The sequence below is a fragment of the Tauraco erythrolophus genome, chromosome 20 (assembly GCF_009769465.1).
Source record: "Tauraco erythrolophus isolate bTauEry1 chromosome 20, bTauEry1.pri, whole genome shotgun sequence".
NCBI lineage: Eukaryota > Metazoa > Chordata > Aves > Musophagiformes > Musophagidae > Tauraco > Tauraco erythrolophus.
Genome location: NC_141484.1, coordinates 7473403 through 7494279, shown reverse-complemented (window position 1 = coordinate 7494279; position 20877 = coordinate 7473403). Strand labels below are relative to the sequence as shown.

At 46.4% G+C, this 20877-nt stretch overlaps 1 protein-coding gene across 5 annotated transcripts; it reads left to right on the top strand.

Annotated features, from left to right (window-relative positions):
* The first annotated feature begins 4 nt into the window (after window positions 1-4).
* On the top strand, window positions 5-19497 carry GGA3 (golgi associated, gamma adaptin ear containing, ARF binding protein 3). Of its 5 annotated transcripts, XM_086624171.1 has the most exons (18): window positions 5-45; window positions 3896-4003; window positions 5552-5636; window positions 6384-6459; window positions 7316-7414; window positions 8190-8313; window positions 9224-9327; window positions 9871-9951; window positions 11162-11299; window positions 12339-12420; window positions 12912-13028; window positions 14538-14807; window positions 15462-15529; window positions 15933-16255; window positions 16748-17013; window positions 17199-17368; window positions 18103-18213; window positions 19372-19497. In XM_086624171.1, exons 1-18 carry the CDS (start codon window positions 6-8, stop codon window positions 19480-19482), a joined length of 2373 nt encoding a protein of 790 aa, XP_086480297.1. In that variant the 5' UTR covers window position 5; the 3' UTR covers window positions 19483-19497. The 5 variants fall into 5 exon arrangements, with proteins under 5 accessions (XP_086480297.1, XP_086480298.1, XP_086480299.1 ...); XM_086624172.1 differs by lacking the exon at window positions 3896-4003; XM_086624175.1 differs by lacking the exons at window positions 5-45; window positions 3896-4003 and adding an exon at window positions 983-998.
* Window positions 19498-20877: the final 1380 nt, after the last annotated feature.

Below are 20877 nucleotides of genomic sequence, written 5' to 3'. Positions count from 1 at the left end.
GCAACATGGCGGAGGCGGAAGGGGAGAGCCTGGAGTCGTGGCTGAGTGAGTACCCGGCGGTGTCCCCCGGCCCTCAGCGCCGCTCCCCTCGGCCTCGGGGGCCCCCGGCCTCGGGGCCCCTCAGCCCCGGGCCCTTCCCGCCGCCTCACGACAGCCCTTCTCCCGCCCTGCCCGCCGCCCCCTCAGCTCAGAGCCCCTCCGAGCCGCCCGGGGCTGTGGCGGTGCCGCCCGGGGGCTGTGAGCAGCCCGGGGGCGGCCCCCCGGCGCAGAGACCTCCGCCTGCGCGGGGACGCGCCCTCCGGGGCGAGGGGGGGGCGGGGAGAGGGCCGAGGCCTCCCCCCTTCCCGCCGGTCACCGCCACCGGCTCGCCTGCTCCGGTGCTCCGCGCCCTCGGCGGGGAGGTGCGGGGCGGTGGTTGTTGGGGCGCGGCGGCGGTTTGGGGCTGTTCATCCCCAGTCTGCGCGCTGGGAGGTGTGGGGAGCGGGCGGGCTTGTAGCTCGCGTTGCTCAGCACCTGCAAAGCTGTTGTTTTTGGGGTTTTTTGTCCTTAAAGGCCGGTGCTACGTGTCTGTCCCAGCTTCCTGCCCTCGCCCGGGCTCTGGTTAGTGAAGTGTACGGCTCGGGGCTGTTCGCAGGGTTGGGAACTGCAGGCATTTCCCAAATAAATTGTACTCGTGCGTTACACAACCGTGCTTTTCGGGCAGACCGGTTCTGCTTTATGCCCAGCTGCCGTTTCAGGGTGGGAGTTAGAGGTGTCCATCCGCACAAACTGGAATACTCAGAAGTCATTTGTCAAGAGGAGATATTTTTTATCACAGAATCTTAAACGTTAGAGACACAGGGAAAAAAAAAAAACACCAAACATAGCTTGTTCATCACCAGCCTTTGCTGAGTGTCTCCTCACTGTGTGGCTGTCCGTGCTGCCGGAGGGTCGGCTGGCTGTTGGTGCGACGGAACCTGGCCCTGCAGGATCCCGACCCAGTGCTGGCAGACTGGGAGGTGATTCTTGAATGAATCAGTTGTAACAGTAATTGTTTTCCATATAATCTATGCACAAGGGCTCCTGCTGCTGTCCCTGGGAGGCTATCCTACGCATCACCAGCTTGTTGTCTAGATTTTCGTCTCCTTTCGATAGTTATTTGTGTGATTACAGCAGTGAGTGAAGTTCTGGAGTAGTTGGGCGCTAGGCAAACAGCAGAAAATGGTCGTTAGTTTAAATACCTTAAAGTATGAAATCTGTTACCCCTTTGGAGTTATCCTTCCATAAACAAGATTAAATAATTCTTGGTCTTTCGTGGTATTTTTACATAAAATTCAACCACACTCATGGTATCATCATCTGTTATAGGAGTTACTGGCTAAATTATGTTTTCAGCTCTTACTTCTCATTTTAGATCAATCCCTTCTGTCCCCTTACTGTTTTTGCTCCTCCTCTGAACTCCCACAGTTTGTCAATATCTTTTATTGTAGCCAGTGAGACACATGAAGAAACACCCACATCCCTTCCTTTTAATCTTCCTCTGAGGAGAACTGACTCACCAAGTTCAGTCAGTGTGTGAAAATATCTCTAGTAGGAAGGATATTTTAGGTTGTGTAGCCTGGAAAGCTTCCTGACTGTTTGTTTCTTGGGGTTATTTTTTAATTGTGGAATTTAAGAGAGAAGTTATCTCCCTTGGCCAAGCAGTAGGATATTCTATCACCGGAAAACAGTGCTAAAAGGTAGTGTTGCAGAGGCCTTACTCACTGTAAGAAATATTGCAGTGGGCCTGATTGCAGAGCCGTTCACGTTTTTCAAGGCTCGAGCGGTGGTCTGTCATTCAAGAGGATGCATTGATGCATTTATGCCTGGTCACTGCTACAGTGGTTTGTGCTGGTGTGATTGTGTTGCTCCTCCCATTGTAGGGGAGCACGGAGTGTTCGTGTACGTGAATTACTGGAGGAGTCGTGCAGACTGGGAAGGCAGAGTGCAAAGGCTGGTGCATCTGAGTGCTTTCACCAGGCCTCCGGAGGTTTTTTTTTCTTGTAACCATCAGAAAGCTGTGCTGTGTCTAACACTAACCTTGAGGGCGTGCACCTGCCGTGCCCTCACTAAAGGGCCACAATTGCTCAGCAGCACAGCCAACTTCCCAGTCACGGAAAGATGGAAAATTTCTTCTTGCCAGTGTTTTTTTTTTTTTCTCCTGTACCGGTGGGATGCAGCCTTCCACACTGCCCTGTCTCTGTCATCAGGTGGAGGCATAGACCCGTGAAGTAACATCATCCTCGTGCCCTAATACTGCAGCAAGATCTGCACTTCAGCCAGTGATGATCTAGCATCTTCATGTCTCCTGCCTTGTTTCAGGCAGCTGGGATGAAAGAACGTGATCCCTTCTGTTCTCTCCCTGCCGGCTGGTCTTCTGCACTTAGCTGAAATAGAAGAGGGGGGTAGAAAATAACGTCAGTTGTACAAACACAGCTGGATCCTTTGACTTTAGCACTGCCTTTTCTGCTGCATCCAAAAGGAAACTTCATTGTGTCATATATGTCAGGTTTAGACAATGTCCAGCTATGTAACAGATGCAGATGGATAAAATACTACGGTTGTCTTAATTTCTTTTTTTCCTTATATTGTCATTGGTCAGCATTCTCCTTCTCCCAGGGATACAAACAGAATCCAACTGTTAGACTCAAACATGCTTGGGCTGGGGATTCCCAATTCATACGCTAAGCCTGACCTGGGGAAACCCTTTGTTGGGATGGTTTTTGTCTGGGTAGAGAAGTAAACCCAGCATTCATTACCAGTCAATTAATGTTTTGTGGTTCTCTGCATTCCAGCAGTTGTTTCTCTGTAGAGAAAATGGGCACTTTTGTTTCATATCTAGTGATGCATCTGAATGTTGACTCATTTTGGGGTTTTAGCAGAGCAGCTGAGGGCTGAAGGGCTCAGGCTCAGGTCAAACACGAAGCAACTTTATGTGTCCTAGGTGCAGTGGTGTCTGAAAGCCAAGGCAGAGATGGTGGCAGGACTGGGGTAGTGGTAAGACTTGTGTTCCCAGGTTGCTAATTCAGATTCACTTGGCTGCCAATATGAAATGGGATTTTCAGGATGAGACCTGGTGGCAAGTGTCTCTGAAAGCAAACTTTGTAACTGGTACCAAAAGGGCCTTTGTTAGCAGTTTCAACAGAGGAACCAAGGATTTAATATTCCAGGGCACCAAACTCTTCCTCCTGGAACTCTTTCATGTAAGGGTTGAGGCATATTTATAAGGCAATGCAGAGGAGCTTCCTACCCACATTTTAAGTATTCTGCATAAAAATAGAGGATTTTAGGTTGTGCCTTGGTAGATGTGATGCAGCTTCAGATAGCAACGTCCTGAAAAGGTTAAGCAAGGTGATTTAGCTTGTGTGGGATGCTGTGTTCATGTGTCTGTACTGAGATTGGTGATAAGTATCCATACGCACCGTTGCGTTGTGTCATGCAGGCACATCAGTCTCCAGAGCCAGGGCAGGACTTCTGGTCAAGCTTATTAACTTTTATGAACTAGAGTATGGAGATTTTATGAATGGTAAAAATAGGGAGTTTCTTCACGTGGAACATAACTTCCCTTCAGTAGTCTGTCTTTGCCTCTGAGACTTTACTATCTTTGTGTGAGAGCTTTTGGTGAAAAAAAAATTAGATGAATCTGAACCCAATCTGAGAGTGTGAAAAAATCCAGTGTCATTCCAAGAAATCTTTGGAGATATTTGGAACAGCTTTAAAAATAATGCTTGACGAGGAAATATTGGTTACGTTTTCCTATTTGTTCCATATCTCTTTCCTAAAATCAGGATGTACAACCAAGGAATAATTCATTTAGTTGAATGTCTTTACTTGTTTGTGCTTCCTGTATATATTAAATAAATCCCATTAACTCCAGCCAAGAGCTGTATTTCTTTTATCTGGGCCTGCAGAGCAGCCGAGGTGCTTTGGAGCACCGAACCGTGCACAATGCCATTTGATTTGCAAGAAAACACTTTGGATCGTTGTAAGTCCACGGTTTCATGTTGCTTCCAGGGTGCTCAGCACTTGGGAATGTGGCAATAAGGTTTAAGTGCCACATATGTTTTGAACAGTTGTTTGGCTCTGCAGCAGCTGTGTTTTAAACTAACTTCAAAAAATAGCTCAGTAGCTTCGCTAGTGCAGGATGTGATCCTGCAGTTCGTCCTCCCTGGCTACCACCTTTTGCTTATCCAGGGTCCCGTGGAAGTCAGCAGCGGGCACAGATTCACCTCTGCAGATGCCATCCGTGGAAAAATTTACAAAATTACTTTACAACTAGCCTTTTGTGAGGAGGAAAATACAAGCGAACCTTCTGGGACTGCCACAGTAGGAGGATAAGGTGCCCTGTGAAAGTGAGGTTTCAAAGTAGATATTTGATAGTTGTTTTTATCTGCCTGTGGAAAGGCGAAAGGATATGGTTTAATGCTGATAGAAGATGGCACTTTGTAATGTAGCATGCGTTTATTCTGTTATGCTTACCTAGATGATGAAAGTACAAGAATGTATGCTGGTTTTTTTCCTGTTCTTTATCCTCTGCTCTGTACTGTCTAGCTAAGAAATATTTTCTTTTCTGTATCTATTTCCATTCGTTAAAGTTTTGAGGAAGGCTTCTTAAATGCCAGCCCTTAGATAGATAGCTATGAAGTGTTGTTTCTTCCCTTAGAAGAAAGAAAAATTACCATGTCCGGTCATCTTGGCTGGAAAAATAGGTTAAAGCAGGAATCTTGTCTACTGCAAATTCAGTGCTCCATCAGAGTTGAGTAGAATACACAGAGAAGATGCATTTATGACAAAAAAAAAGATGCTGATAGCCTCACTATTCTGCAATCAGCACAGTAAAGGAGGTCCTGGTACCTGAGGGAGGATCCTTCAGGAGTCTGAAATAGCCCCGTCGTTAGGGCACGGGTCTCTGAGTTGGAGCATACAGGATCTGAATTCCTGGCCAGGTACAGGCTGTGGTGTTGATTACTTTCAAGAACAACTCAAGGTATAATAATAACTTCCAGTTTGTAACTCCCAGGAGAAATGCTAAGGCATCTAACAAGTCAGCTGGCACTCTAAAAACAAGTGTTAATGCTAAACGACTTATATTAAACATCTGATGTTCCAGCTCTTCCTTCTACAAAACTCCCAGGGAATATAAAAATAGCTTCCTATGTAGAAAGTGTGAGGGTTTAGCCTTTACAAAGTTTAACGTTACAGCCAAATAGAAAGAGATAGTGTTTCAGGCAGAGGGAAACTGGGTGAGCTCAAATATTTTATCTTCTAATCTCATTTAGAATGTGGAAATAGTGCATTTCGAAGTACTTGAGATTTGGCCCCTGTTTTTCTGGAAAGCAGTGGTTCTTGCTGGATATTTGGACGTCTTGACTTGGACGCAGCCTTTTCCCTGATCAGACATACCACGTGTGAACTTCTTTCTCCTTTTTTATAGTTGACAATGGATGTCAAATGCTTTTGTCTAGGAAATGCATGACCTTTTGTACTGTTTCTTCTGCTTGATTGGTAATATGTTCTCTTTCCCTTACTAAAGATAAAGCCACTAACCCATCTAACAGGCAAGAAGATTGGGAATACATCATCGGGTTCTGTGACCAGATCAACAAAGAACTTGAAGGGTGGGTGTCCCGAACTGCTCTAGACTTAATAAACTGACATTCACAGTTTAAAATGTATCATTTGGTCATCAAACTTCCGCTTTTATATATACTGATGTTGCAAGGAAGATCTGTCTGCAAAAGAAACAAGGTACTGCGAAGTGTGGTTTCTCTTTCGTGTGAGGTAGCAGGAGTTGCACACAGACTGAGTGCTAGGGAAAAGAGAATTCTGAGTCCGCCTCTAACGTCAGCTTCTGCAGCTACACGGTTCTCATCTGGCCAAACCCAGTCTGTCTGCCAGTCTGTAAAATGGGGTTATAACTGCTAGTGCCTGGTGGGGCTTCATGGCTTTAAAATCTTCACAAGGTTTAACTGAGAAAGCCTTCTGGGTCACAGCATTCCTGTGAGCTAAGGAAGAAGTGTTTTCTTCTGGAAGAAGGAAACTAATGCAAGAGAAATGAAGTGATTTCCTGGGCTGGGAGCTGTACTGGGAGTTGTTTGGCCTCTCCCAAGCAGGAATCTAGAAGTGCTGGCTCAGACTACCAGCCCTCGCTTCCTTTCGTATGTGCGAACACCCAGGCTTATGGAGATGCCCTGAACGTTTTTCATTAGCCTTTGTACACTGTTGGAAAGATGAAAAGTACTAAATGACATTTCCTTTTAATTATGTGAAAGGCATATCATTTAAACAGTCGAATTTGTGAAAGTCTGAAAGTCCTTCAGCGTGTTTGCCTGCTTTGTTTGTAATGGGGATCTGCTTTGTTTCAGGCCACAGATAGCCGTGAGACTTCTGGCTCATAAAATCCAGTCGCCACAGGAATGGGAGGCGGTCCAGGCCTTGACAGTAGGTAGTCCTTACCCCTCCTCTTAAATCCAGTTCTGTATCATTTGACATCATCTTTGCGGAGTGTAAGGGGGCAGTGTGTGTCAGTGGGGTCAGCTGGGGCTAGTTCTTGGGCCGAATGCCCTGATTCCCTTCTGCTGAAGGGAGTGGACAGTGAGAGGGAGCACAGTTACTTAACTGAAGTGTCCAGATTGCTCATCAGTGATAAAGCAGTCAGAAGCAGCCTTCTAGTACTTAAAGGGGGCCTACAGGAAAGCTGGAGAGGACTTTTTACAAGGGTGTGTAGTGATAGGACAAGGGGCAATGGATTTAAACTGAAAGAGGGGAGATTTAGATTAGAAATAAGGAAGAAATTTTTCGCTCAGAGGGCGGTGAGGCACTGCAACAGGTTGCCCAGAGAAGCTGTGGCTGCCCCATCCCTGGAAGTGTTCAAGGCCAGGTTGGATGATGCTTTGAGCAACCCAGTGTAGTGGAGGGTGTCCCTGCCCATAGCAGAGGGGTTGGAACTAGGTGATCTTTGAGGTCCCTCCCAACTCTAACCATTCTGTGATTCTATGAAATAACTCTGGTTTAGTTTCAACCGCTTCCGTTTGTTATCTTCAGGTAAGATTTGTGTTCATTGTGCAAGACCTAATGGTGAGATAACTGACCCGGATATTCATAGCTGAGGGTGGGAGAACAGCTTGTCGTGATGTGTCACCCCTGAAGACGGGAGGTTCATGCCTCTATCACAGAGCAGGAACGTGTGTCTCTCTGATGTGGGTCCCTTCGTTCCTCTGAGAGCAGAACACAGCTACTCTGTTGTTGAAGAGGTTTGGTGTTCGTTTCAACCCCTCTTTTTGTTACTCGAATGCAGGTGCTGGAGGCTTGTATGAAGAATTGTGGGAGAAGATTTCATAATGAAGTGGGGAAGTTTCGCTTTTTAAACGAGTTAATAAAAGTTGTGTCTCCAAAGGTTAGTCCCTGAGCCTTATGGCTGTATTTACTTTTGGTTTGGCCTCTGCAAGCTGCAGGCAACATTCAAAATGTTTGCAGTGCTCTGTCTAGCTCGTTGCATTTATTAGCCTAGATCCAAGAGCACTTGTTAGCTCAGGGGTTTTTTTTGTGCTATGCTTACTATTTTTCTCAGTAAGTTGTACTTATTTACCATCAATATGCAGTCTCTGTGCTGTTCTAAAGCTTGACCTGTGTTTTTCAAAAAAAACCCAAACAAAATTCCAGTGTCAGTGGAGGAGAGGTGTGATGCAGAGGTTAAAACAAGAGTCTTGGCAACACTCCGTTGAGTTCTCATCTTCACTCTGCTGCTGACTTGCTGTGTCGAGTGCCTGGCTAAGTCCCTCAACGTTCATGATCAGTTTAACATGGTCAAAAATAGACTGAGGCACCCCATGGCATGATTGGTGCAGCAGAGTATTCCCAGATTCTTTCCAATAAGACAGGAGAGGAGGTGGTTGTCTGTATTGCTGGAATTTTTTAAATAGCAAAATCCTGAAACCACCAGAACAGCTGCTTTTTCTTTCGCTGAAGATAGTCACAAAGCTTCTCTTCACTATTATTTCAGATATATTAGAGGAGCATTTTTTCGTCTTAATAAGGTGTGTAAAGCATCTTGGAACTGGGATTATACACTTTCTAATGTATATCACTGAACTCCCGTTCTTTGGGTTTGGGCTTTATTTCTAAAAAGAAATGAAGGATGTGGAGAATTTATATCTTTTTTCCACTCTTAGTACCTGGGAGACCGAGTCTCAGAGAAGGTGAAGACCAAAGTCATTGAGTTGCTGTACAGTTGGACAGTGGCATTACCAGAAGAATCCAAAATCAAGGATGCCTACTACATGCTGAAGCGACAAGGTAGGAAGTCATGCGTTCATGCATTCTCTCCAGCCTGTGCCTTAACCAGGAGTGTCACAAAATACGCAGCTTCTAATTACATGGTGTCAAGGCAAGCTCTGAGGGGAGATAGAACAAGGGAGAAACGCTCTGAAAAGCTTCTCATTGTGTTTAAATGCCTTGGGCTGGGTTGGATTTTTTTAACTAGATTAGTTCAACACCTTGCAAATACTTTTGTTTTGGTTTGCAGGGCCTTTTTGGAGTTTTTTCTGGAACTAGTTATTAAACGATTTGAACAAGTCTAATTTAAAGCGAAATAAGAGCCTCTATGTAGCCTTTTGTGTTTTTAACTAGATTGCTTTAAAATTGTACCTGTAGTTCAACTGATACAAATTTCTTGTGTAGGCACAGTGAAAAAGCTCAGCTGAGTAGCATGCGACTTCAACACAAGAAAAATTGGTTTCAGGAAAGCTCTTGAAGTAGAGCACAAATCTAAGGATTTGACAATGGAACAAGCAGGGAGCTTAGCTCTTTCCGTGCTCGTGGTTAGGAGTCTGATCATCGCCGTGTTTTGCATTGGTGTCTGCTTTCCTGCTCAGCTATACAAACAAATGTCATGCCCTTGAGTTTGCACAAAGCTGGGTGGTCTGAGATGTCACTTAGTGGTTCAACAGCTAATATGAAAGGGGGAGAGAGAAATCATGGAGAGCTGTTGGTTGTATTGAGCTATTAGAGGAGCAGTATGGACATGGCAACATAGTTGCTGGGGTTTTGGCCTTTATCAAAGAAAAGTTACTTTATTTTACTAGCCAGCATTCTCAGGGATTTTGAGCCTGTATCGTTGGTTAGAACAGCAGCCTGTGAATAACTGGGTGCACTGCCTGGTGTGACCGCGTGTGGAAACCCACGTGGATTCCTTTTCTGCTTTCAGGGATTGTTATGTTTGATCCTGTGATTCCTGCAGACAAAACTCTGATTCCTTCTCCTCCACCTCGTCCCAAAAACCCTGTGTTTGATGATGAGGAGAAATCCAAGGTATACTGAAAACTTGTATCATAATCATTAGTGAAATCATTAAGTGGTTACTTAATGTGCTTATAGAACAAGGAAGGAAAGCTTACTAATTCAGCTTTATTTCTGGGGAGGTGATGTGTACTTTCACAGAACTCATTGGTTTGAATATGACTGCTTTGTCCACATACCTAATCTGAGGTTCCAGCTAATACCTTGTCTGTGTTACCATTATGAGACTATTCCCACTGCCATCCTGCTGTAGTACTAGAAGGCAGAGAACATTTCACACACGGGAACAGAAATGATGTATGGGGGAAATATTTATCTAGTGTCAGAAGTCTCTGAGATTTCACAGATCTGTCCTGTGTAGAAGCAAGAATGCAGCAACTTGCATAAAATAATAAGCCGTAAATAACTCCTGCTGAAGTCACTGTGAGTGTGAAAGCAGTGTAAACTTTGTAGTAGTGGGCTGTATCTGTTCTTGCCTGAATTTGTTCACTTAGATTCCTTTCCTTTGCTTCCCTTTGCCAAAGGGTCTTTATTTGTCTCCTTCTCGTCTTACAGCTTCTAGCCAAGCTGCTGAAAAGCAAAAACCCAGATGATTTACAAGAGGCCAACAAGCTTATAAAATCCATGGTAAAAGAGGTAAGAAATTCCTGTAGGATTGGTCCCAGTCAGCAGTCTGCTTTGCAAGTTTTAAGCAATTTGATTCCAAAATGGTAGAGAGCTTTAGGCTCATGTGAATGGCAGCAGCTGGGCTTTTGAGGCTGTGGGAGCATTGCATTAGTACGTTCCTTAGTTAAGCTGTAGAGACTGAATGAGACCGACCATCAGCAACATCCAACCTTTTATTATTCTTTAAAACACACAGACTGCTAACTTGCATCTAGACCCTGTGGTTACCAACATAAAGGAGGTGCCGTCTGATGACTTAGCAGGGCTCTGTATGATGTGAATGTATTGACATTTTGACCCCAGCTCAGAAGTAGGAGATGTTCGTATCACAAAAATGTCTACAGTTGATGTCTGGCGGAGGACAGGGCAAGAAGAGGCAAGGATTGAATGCCCCTTGTTGTAATTAACTGCATTCTCATCACTCAAGATGGTATTTCACGTTGGGGTTTGGTGGGAGCATCACATTACCACCCCTGGATGTTGAGGACTGAGTCATTGGACTGGGTCTTCTCACAAGCAGGCCTCATGGAAACACCTTCCTGTTTGCAGAGCCGTGATGCATCCACCCATGGCAGTCATTAGAAACCTCTGCGTCCAGGAAATGACTCACCGTGATTCTGGAAAAAAAAAAAAATAATAAAAAGAATACCTCTAGACTGAAGAGGATGTATAGATTACTGCAGTGTTTCCATTCAAGCTTTTGTTGTCCCCAGGGCAGACTCTCCTGTGTCTTTAGTTGGAATCTCAAATCAGAGATGGGTGGATATTTTCTACCAGAGAGCGCCTGTTGTTCCTAGTAAATGTGTCGCTTCAAACTTGTCTTTTCTCAAAAAAAGGCATCAAGTGACAAAAAAAAAAATAAATCTTCTGAACAGGTCAGAAAGGAACTGTTGAGAACACACTGTTTTGAACACTTCTATTCTTAGTGGTATAATTATACATTGAAATCTATTTAATGAGACCTTCTGAAGATACGAGAGGTTTCTAACATTTCAGAATAGTGGTGAAAAGACAATCAAGTAAGCAATACTTCCCATGAAGGGAGTCAGGTGGATTTTTTAACTAGCTTAACCTGTAAGAGACATTACTTGACGTGATTTACAGGTAACACCTGCTGGTGTGATACTGTGGACCTTGACAGGAAAACTCACTTTTCATGTCTGTGTTTTACACCCTGAAGGACGAGGCTCGGATTCAAAAAGTGACAAAACGCATGCACACACTGGAGGAAGTGAATAACAACGTGAAGCTGCTGAATGAGATGTTGGTTCATTACAGCAAAGAGGACTCGTCAGAGGCTGATAGGGAGCTCATGAAGGTGGGTCTGAGCTGCCCCTTCTTCCCAGAAATCCTACAGTCAGTCCTTTCTTAGAGACTTGAGTTTTGCAAAGAATTACAAATAGTGCAGTAAAATGGAGAGCAACAGCAAGAAACAAGAGCAGTCGTTGGAAACAGCAGGAAAGAAAATAACCACGTTTTTAACACCTTTCACCAAAGGACGCGGTGCCTTACAAGGACCGGGTAATGGCTTGATTTTGCACAAACTTGAAGTGGGGTACAGCTGTTCTCCAAAGATGCAGTGTGGCAGAGTCAAGAAGCTGCAGTCTGTAATTCTTGCTCCTACTAGGGCACACTGATTGCAGATAATAACTGTTCCTCACCACTGGATGGATAAATTGAAGCTAAATGGGACATAAGATATGTCCTCCTCTTTAGTGGAACAGTTTTAGCTAGTGTTAAAAGGTTGGGAGAACATCAAGAAGGTAAAAATCAAAACAGACATCAGGGATCGTTGGATAGGACCAGGGCCTTGAAGAGTAACATGTTATCTAATTAAAAAAGCTCAATGTGTAATTGTGTTTAACAAGCTCCTGAAACAATGGTAGGAAGCTTAAGAAACTGGTTTGTTTCTGTGAGGTGTTTCCTTCTCACCACCTTTATTCTGTGTGGTTGCGGACTCTCTGAGTAGAGATTGCAGCACAAGCGAAACGTATGTGTTGAAGCACAGTTCTACTCTTCCTCGGGCTTTTAGGGGCTGCCCTAGCACGAGGAGCGAACATCTCTAGCCCAAAAGAGCTGGCCAGAAGCGTTGATGTGAGGGAGGACTGAGAGGTGTTTTGTTGAAAATGCAGATTGTGTTTGAACTCGCAGGCTAACACCATGCTTCACAGCTCTGTTAGTAGGGCAGGGACAGGGGGTTTTGATTGTTCAGCCACACTAGCGTGTTCAGCACAGGGAGACTGGTTTCTCTATTCTGAGCTTTCCAGTGCGTGCCTGGGGAGTCATTCTGTGCTGACTGGTATTGCTGACGGTATTTCCTGGCTGATGAAACCCTTTGTCCTAATCTCTTTTCCTAGGAGCTCTATGAAAGGTGTGAAACGAAAAGACGGACGTTATTCAAGCTGGCCAGTGAGACTGAGGATAATGACAGCAGTTTGGGTAAACAAAGCTGCGCTTACCCTTCTTTAATTGCTTTTGTGACCTATGACTGTGCCAGGGTTCAGCAGAGGAATGGCTTCTGTAAAGAGCTTCTTACCTATGAATGCGCTCTGCTTGGAGCGAGCAGATAAGAGACAAGATCCTGCCTCTGTGTGCTTATCGTTTAAATTCAGACAGGACTTGACAGTGGAGTTGGTGGTTAGGGAGACTAGGGGCAATAACGGGGGTCAGCTGCTGCTTTGGAAGGGGAATGGAGTTGCTGTGGGGAACAAAGCCTTGGACTCATTTTTTCATTGTTACTGTAATGTGCATGGACCCAGAAGGGTCGGGATATTGCTTAGAGAAGCATGGCAAAGAGAGAGTTATGGCGCTTATAGCCGAATAATTGTTTTTTCTTGCTGATTATTTAGTTAATAACTGATTTCTGTCATCATTACTGGGAGCAGTATTACTAAAGTCTTGGAGGTCGTTTTTGTCTCTCTTGCATGTAGGGGATATTCTGCAGGCCAGTGACAATTTATCCCGTGTGATAAATTCCTATAAAAAAATAATAGAGGGACAAGTGATCAATGGTGAAGTGGATCTCCCTGCGATGTCTGTAGTGGAAGGTGAGTTCCTGGGAAGCCAACTGTTTAGTTTTGAATCTTGCAATTCTAAGTCTTTTGGATGGAGTTTCCTATTAGTTGTGGTGAAGTAGGCTATTGGTGGTTCTTGTAGCCAAGTTTGTGAATCAGAGGGCGACAAGACATCTCTAAGCAGTGGAGAGACAATTCTGGACATGAGCAATAGTGCTGCAGCTTTGCATTTTCCATTGCTTGTTTCATATGGAAACCTTTGATAACATCAGTAGCAAACCTAGGGGTTTGCTCCAGTTCTGGGCCTCTCAGTTCAAGAAGGACAAGGAACTGCTGGAGAGAGTCCAGCGCAGGGCCACAAAGATGATGAAGGGAGTGGAGCATCTCCCTTATGAGGAAAGGCTGAGAGAGCTGGGTCTCTTTAGCTTGGAGAAGAGGAGAGTGAGGGGGGACCTCATTAATGTTTATAAATATGTAAAGGGTGACTGTCATGAGGATGGAGCCAGGCTCTTCTCAGTGGCATCCAATGATAGGACAAGGGGAAATGGATATAAGCTGGAACATAGGAGGTTCCACTTAAACATGAGGAAGAAGTTCTTCCCAGTAAGGGTAACAGAACACTGGAACAGGCTGCCCAGAGAGGTTGTGGAGTCTCCTTCTATGGAGATGTTCAAAACCTGCCTGGATGCGTTCGTGTGTGATCTGATCTAGGTGGTCCTGCTCCGGCAGGAGGATTGGACTAGATGATCCTTGAGGTTCCTTCCAATCCCTAACATTCTGTGATTCTGTGAAACCTGCATGTTTACAGGTTGTGTAGCTGGAAGTTTTCATACGATTTCCTCTCCATGTTTGTCCTGTTTCTTAATGGTGACATTTAAGAAGAGAATGATTTTATTAAAAGGACAATAACGGGAGAGTGGGAGCCAGGCCAGGAGTCCTGGCTTTGCCACCAATTTCATTTCTCGATTTAGGCCAGTCGCCCACTTTACACTTCCGTTTCACCGTTGAAAGCGCTGGACATGTGTGTGGCAGAGGTGCCATTTGGGGGTCACTTACACGTTTCTGCATGGAGAGCAGCAGAGGAATGCGTAATGCTGCCTGGCAGCATCGTAATGGGACAAGGCAGTCATAAGTATGAAGGAAATTCTATATCCAGATAGTATGATCTTTACTCAGCTCTCTGGTAGCCTTTGTTTATTGTCATTCTGTAGGATCTCCCAAAGCCTCCTCTGAGCTCAAAAGATTTTGAAAAGACTACAAATTATGCTACAAAAAGCGCTGGGGAAGGAGCAGTGTTTGAAGCAGATGTTGCTTTTCAGATAGAAATTTCCTAAGTATCTGGGTTGATTTAAGTAGCTCATGGACAGCAGATGGTTAGGTGGAAAGCAGGTGGGCTTCCTCTGTTATGAAGAGCCATAAGCCATGATTAAATGAGGATCTGTGTTAGCGAAACCATTTATCTGATGTTTTCTTCTGTGCTTTGGGTTTGCTCTGAGCCTTTTGCCTTCTTTCCTAGTAGTGCTCTTCTCCTGTCCGCTGCAGGGAGTAACTCCACAAGTAACCTCAACACCCTCATTGACCTCGCTGGATTGGACGTCACCAGCACCCCACCACCTCCAGTGCCACCCGCCACCCTGACGCCAGCCCCCACAGTAGCCCCAGCCCCAGCAGAAATCCCCATTCTCCCGCCTCCTCCCCAGTCATTTGCACAGTTGCGGAGCAGTTCCTCTAGCCAAGTGGAAGCCGCACCTGCTCAGCAGAGCAGCTCGGCCAACTCCCTCTCCTTGCTGGATGAGGAGCTTCTGTGCTTGGGTAAGACACTGAGGGGCCCGGAAAGGGCTACTCACTCCATGCCTAACAAAGACTGCTTTCTTCCATCAGCGTGAGTGCAAGGGCTGGCTGCACATGTGGCATGCCTAAAGGAGCATTAGATGCCTTTAGTTTCTAGAGAAATCCAGGGGACACTTGCTTGCATCACCCTGAACATAAGACCTGGTCAATGAGGCAGTACTAAAAACTCTGATATTCCCAGAGTAGGCTGCGAGTGAAATAAGCTGAGTGTAAGTGCAGTCTGATCTCTGTCGGTGCTTGGACATGCTGGCTGCAGTTTGGATATAGATTTCCCCCTGACTTCGCAGCTGTGCTAAAGAGCAAGGTTATGCCTTAGAGGGGTTGCATATGGGAGCCTGCAGAACGCCTGCCTGTGAAGCCCAGGTGTGAACAGCAGAAGACACACTGTGAATCCGGAAGGGTTAGAAGAGCTGTGTGCAGGGGGTGACTGTCAGCTACTGGTGCTGTCAGTCTCTTTTCCTCATCGTAGACTTGCATCACATTTCAGTCTTTCATCAGGTTCTTGGGCTCTGGCAAAGCTGAATCAAGTGGTTTGATGGTACTGAAACAACTACCCAGGGATGACACCTAACTTATTTTCTCTTCCAGTCACCTACTTGTTATTTTTCCTTTCAGGCTTGAATGACCCTGCCCCTACAGCAGTGAAGGAGACATCAGAAAACAACCAGTGGAGCATGTTTGAGGTACAAAGGAGGGTCTTAGGGGAAGGGGAGGGAGGGGCTGTTGTTGTGAGAGGTCTTGGAACACACTCTGTCACCTTGGAGAAGTGTGTGATCACACATACAAGCAAAGGGGCTGCTGTTCCTGAGGGGAAGCCTGGCTTAGCCCTAAGATCTGGGATAGCTGTGTCTGAACAGAGTAGATATCCCTGAACCTGGCTTTCTCAGTTTCCCATCTGTCCCCCATGATGTTAGCGCTTCCTTTGCTTAAATTACAGATCAGATGTAGCCCTGACATAGGCCACAGACTTTGCTGCTTGCCACCCAGCACCTGTTTTTGCGGTAAATCCATCTCCCTCTGTAACAGTGCCATCTCTACAACAGGGGGTAGCAGTGAGTTGGAGCGTCTACTTGTCCTCTCTTTCAGAATGATCAGTTGGACCTGGATTTCTTTAATCCGAAGATGGTGACTGTTGCTTGCAACCCTGCAGGGAACCCTCTTCTCCATCACACATCACAGACCACGTGTGGAACGTCAGTGACGCTGCCCTCTGCTTTCACAGCCTCTCAGGCTGTTCCTGGCATCCCAGCACCAAACTCAGCTCCATTTGTGTTCTCTGCTGGACCAGCTGCCCCTGCGGGGCCTCCTAAGACTATTCCAGCTGCTCCTGGGTTCTTTAGCTCATCTGTGGGGAGCAATATGTCACATAAGATGGATGCATTGGGGCAACTCCTTGAAGAAGCCAAAGGGTAACTAAAAGTTCTGGACTTTCCTTTGTCTCCGCAGTTAGAAAGCCAAGCGTGCTGCAGCGTCAGGTTCAGAGGCAGACTTTCAACTCTCTGGTTTGGTAGAAGTGTGTGATTGGGATTTTTCTTCTCAGAGGGTTTCAGTTTACAAACTGATACGAGGGTCCCATCTCTGGGAGGGTAAGGCAGGCACTGCTGGGTCAAGCACAACAGCTGTACTGTTGCCTGATACAAACGTGTGGTGTAAAGTTGAACAGGCTGCTGAGAAGCAGAGGCCTTTGCCAAGGTGAGACTTCGAGAAGTGATGCCTAACCCTACCACCACCACTTTCCTTGTAGCTCTCCTCCTTACATGAGACTGTACTGTGTCACGGGCTCCAGTCTGGCTCTGTGCCAGTGCCTTGTGCTCATGATCTGGTGTTATCCCTGGGGTTGTGGTGAAATGCCTGCTTCGCTTTCAGCTCAGTTTCCCATGTTTTTTCTGTCTCTCCTCCAGGACTGCCACCCAAGGCATGGTGACGCCCTCAGTGTTCCCTGGGGTTACTTTGCCAACCACTGTCACCTCTGCCCCGTTAATAGCACCTGCAGGGCTGCCAGCCACTGCCCCTGGAGCCCCTCCAGTTCCTTTCCCAAGCAGCTGCACTGCTGGCTCGGGAAGTCCTCTCTTCCAGCCAGCATCATGCCAGCAGCAAGGCAGTCCGATGAAAGCACCTGAAATTTCTTTGGCCAATGTCCATGTTCCCCTGGAATCCATTAAACCCAGTAAGTATCTCAGGTTTTTCACCATTCTCTGAACAGTTTTTAAAAGCAAAGCTTCTTGACAAAGCTTCTGAAGTGGACAGAAGGGATGAGATGTCCCAGTCAAACAGTCAGATTGCCTAATGCTGCTGCAGATCATCTTCTGCGGCATAAACCTACGTTCCCCTCCCCTCCTCTCTCTGTGGTAGGCAGTGCCCTCCCAGTGACAGCCTACGACAAGAACGGCTTCCGGATCCTCTTGCACTTTGCCAGGGAGTGCCCACCAGGAAGATCGGATGTGCTCGTCGTGGTGGTCTCGATGCTGAATACGGCACCACTTCCCGTGAAGAACATCGTGCTGCAGGCTGCTGTGCCAAAGGTGGGGAAGCGTGGCTCAGACCCACGGCACCGTGAAACTGTGCGTTCGGGAAGCTCTGCGTATGAGCTCAGGGACCTGGGACAGCCTGGGTCTACCTTTCTGTGGGCTGTGCTCTGCCTGTTTCCAGAACATAAAGGTGGTTTTCAGAGGCAGAAGACACTTAATAGTATAAGTCAAGAACTGCAGGTAGTGTTCTGTTTTTCTTGCTATCTAAGATCAATCCAGCTGTGTCTGTTCATGAAGGTGGCTCAGACAGCACAATGATAGGACCGTTACATGGATAGAGCCCCACTTGAGGTCTTTAGAATCAGAATTTCTAACAGATAACCTAAATCTAACAATATGTTCCACTGTAGTCTTACTGCACCTAGATAATTTTGGGTGGCCAGCTTTGTGTTTTGAAAACTGGCCCAATCTCGGCTATGCTCTGCCTACTGTCGTGAAGGTGTTCGCATTAAAACATCCGACCCAAGAGCACTTAGATAGCAAAGGTGCTGTTGGTATTTATTCACCTGACCAGTGCTTGTACTCTGGTCTGACTTGTCAGCCTACGTGTTCCTGCTGTGTTGTGCAAGGTGGGCTGGCTCTTTCTTGATCAATCCTCATCCTTGCACGTGGATTGATCCTCTTCAGTCTGGATGTGTGCTGTTATCTCCCCAGCCTGAACTTGCATCTTTCATTGTCCCCAAGGCAGGAGATGATCCCTGAGCTTCTGCTTTCTTTTTCATTTGCAGTCCATGAAAGTGAAGTTACAACCACCCTCTGGCACAGAGCTGTCTCCGTTCAATCCCATCCAGCCACCTGCTGCCATCACCCAAGTCATGCTTCTGGCAAATCCTACGAAGGTGAGAGGGGCAGTGGGATCTATCCTGTTCTTGTCAGACAAATTTGATGTATGAATTCTATAGGTGAGGGTGGACCAAACAGTTGAGCAGATACAGCTGTTTATTCCTAACTCGCCCTCCAGAGGTGGTTGCTGCATAAGGTTTGTGTTGTGATTCAGAGCTAGGAGGAGGGTCTTCCTGTCAGTGAGGAAAAGTATGAGAAGGACTTGCACATACCTCTCAGCAAAACTTGTATGCACCTCTCAGCAAAAGGGCCACAGTCCCACAAGGCTCCGCTTTACAGGGTAGTAATCGGGGCTGCATCAGGAGCTTGTCCCACTCTCATGTGCACTGGCTTTGTGAGAGTGGATTGATGTCAAATTAGCTGGTGCTGTAGAAATACTTGTGCTGTGTTGAGGCGATAGCCTGACAGGCGAGTGTCACATCATGTCTGTTCTGCTGGTCTTAGAGCCTGTGACCAGTGAAACAACGTGGTTGCCGCTTTCTTTTCCAAGTAGCTGTTTTTTCTTTCTGTAGTTACTCATTTAAGTAGCCTGCTCCGTAAAGCTCAAAGCTGGCTGCTGAAGGAGTTTCTAATTATTTGACAAATCGAGATGTTACTACTTGAGAATTACAGCAAAAGGGTCCTTAAGGTATCAGCTGAAAGCTTTGAGATCCAAAAGGATAAATGTCAGAGGGGTTTGGTGGATTGTTGAAAAACTTTGTGAGGTACATGGAGATCCCCTCGTTGAAGGACTGGTTCCATCTCCTGCCTGCTGTTTTACTAGGAATTTTGCAGAGCAGGAACTGTTTCATCTTCCTCCACATGATGAGGAATTTAATTCTGAAAATGTTGAACTGTTCCAGCAGCGTTCTTCAGGCTCAGTGGAGAGCAGCTGAGCAATGGGTGCTGGCCACGTATGTGCAAACTGTTACCACAGGTCATCCATGCTTTTCTCCTACTGTTCCCTGCTAAGCCATAAAGCTTCTGTGGTATAAAAGCTGTACGGTAAACAACTCGGGTTTGCTAAACAGCTGAACTACTCCATGAACTTACCTCGGCCCTCTTGCCCCGGCTGCATGCCACAGAAGTCTTGTGCTCTCTGCAGAGCTGTAACAGCGAAGTGTTTTGTTCAGGAGCTGTTCTCATGTTGCTCTTGGGTTTCGTTTTTCCTGCAGGAGAAAGTGAGGCTGAGATACAGACTGACCTTCACACTGGGAGACCAGCCCAGCACAGAGGTTGGTGAAGTGGATCAATTTCCCCCAGTAGAGCAGTGGGGGAATCTATGACCTCAGGACACTGCCAGAGACTCTGTGACAGGACCAGGAGAGGATCCCACAGGACTGGAACGAATGTGACGTGGGGAGGGACACACATGCTATCCACTGGTGATGTTCAGCTTTGTTTACATGTCCTGACCACTCTGCTTGTAGCTTTAGTCCAGAATGTTTTGCCCCACGTTGCAGGGGTCCTGGGACATTTATGCCAAGCATGAACTGAGTGGCAGCCAGTAACAGGCAGTGCTGGCTGCTTTTACCTTGACCTCTGGGTGAATCTGGTTCTCTCTTCCACTCTATTAAACTTGAAGTTATTGTATTTTGAGGGGAGACCTCTCAGCAGAAGGGGATTTAGTTGGCTTGTTCCTGTACTGCTGTCCAGAGATACCTGCAGGCTGGTGGGGTAATGATGCCACCGTGAGCTTCGTCAGTGCAGAGCCCTTACACACACGCCCTCCCTCAGACTTTTACCTCCTCAGCGCCAGACAGGACCTGCTAAGCATGTTGAGCAATAATGCTGGCTCCGTGAGGGAATGCTTATTTTTTTACACTGAAAAGGCACTTAGCTCCCTTCCTTCCTTCCACTGCTTCGTTCCCAACGGCCCGTGTAAGCAGCCCTCGCTCTGCTGTGTGACACTGCTGTATCTTTAGTTATATTTATTTCATATTCCCAGCTGCCTCCCTGTTGTATCCGTTTGGGGCAGCTGGGGCTGAGTTTTGTATGCAAATGGTTACACTGGTTATTTTTCTGCCTTCATTGCATTCCGTAGTGTGGGAAAACCAGGAAACGTGTGGTGAGGAGGTAAATGGGGCTGGAAAGGAGCGGTCAGTATTGGTGGAGGACAGCACCTGGAGTGCAGAAGCGTCTCAGCAATCACTGCTGAGGTGCAGTGAGTGAATCCAGGGATAAGGAGAGATGCGTCTCCCATCCCCTCGTGCCGGCAGTGTTACTGTCGGAGCCGAATACTGTGTTTTACCGAGATGAGTACAATGAAGTACGAGCTGTAAATACTAGAGCTATAGGATATCTGAACAGAAACAAGCAGACAGTGGAAGGAAAGAAGGCTCCACTGGGCTGTGCCGACACACGTGCTGGGCTTAATGCCCCGTTTTATTTGTTCCCAGTATTGAGTGGCTGAGTGCAGTTGTCTCCGCAGGAGGGAAGGCAGTTTCGCTGTTCTGTGCTAACCAGGGGCAGGAGAGCTGACCACTCTAGCTAGTGTCTCACAGAAACTAGGTCTAAATCACATGAACGTGATTCCAGCAGTCCCTTCCCTCTCCCCCTCGATTTCCAATCTCAAGCAGTGCCTCAACTAGTTTTGAGACAGACTGTTCTACATTTAACAGGTTTTTTTAACATCCATTGACAAAAGCACAGATCGGGCGGGTCCTTGGACACTAGGCTCA

Coding starts and splice junctions, on each gene's coding strand:
- GGA3 (XM_086624171.1), top strand. CDS start 6: ATGGCGGAGGCGGAAGGGGAGAGCCTGGAGTCGTGGCTGA. Junction 13,029..14,537: donor TGCGATGTCTGTAGTGGAAG/GTGAGTTCCTGG, acceptor TGTCCGCTGCAG/GGAGTAACTCCACAAGTAAC. Junction 17,014..17,198: donor CCTGGAATCCATTAAACCCA/GTAAGTATCTCA, acceptor TCTCTGTGGTAG/GCAGTGCCCTCCCAGTGACA.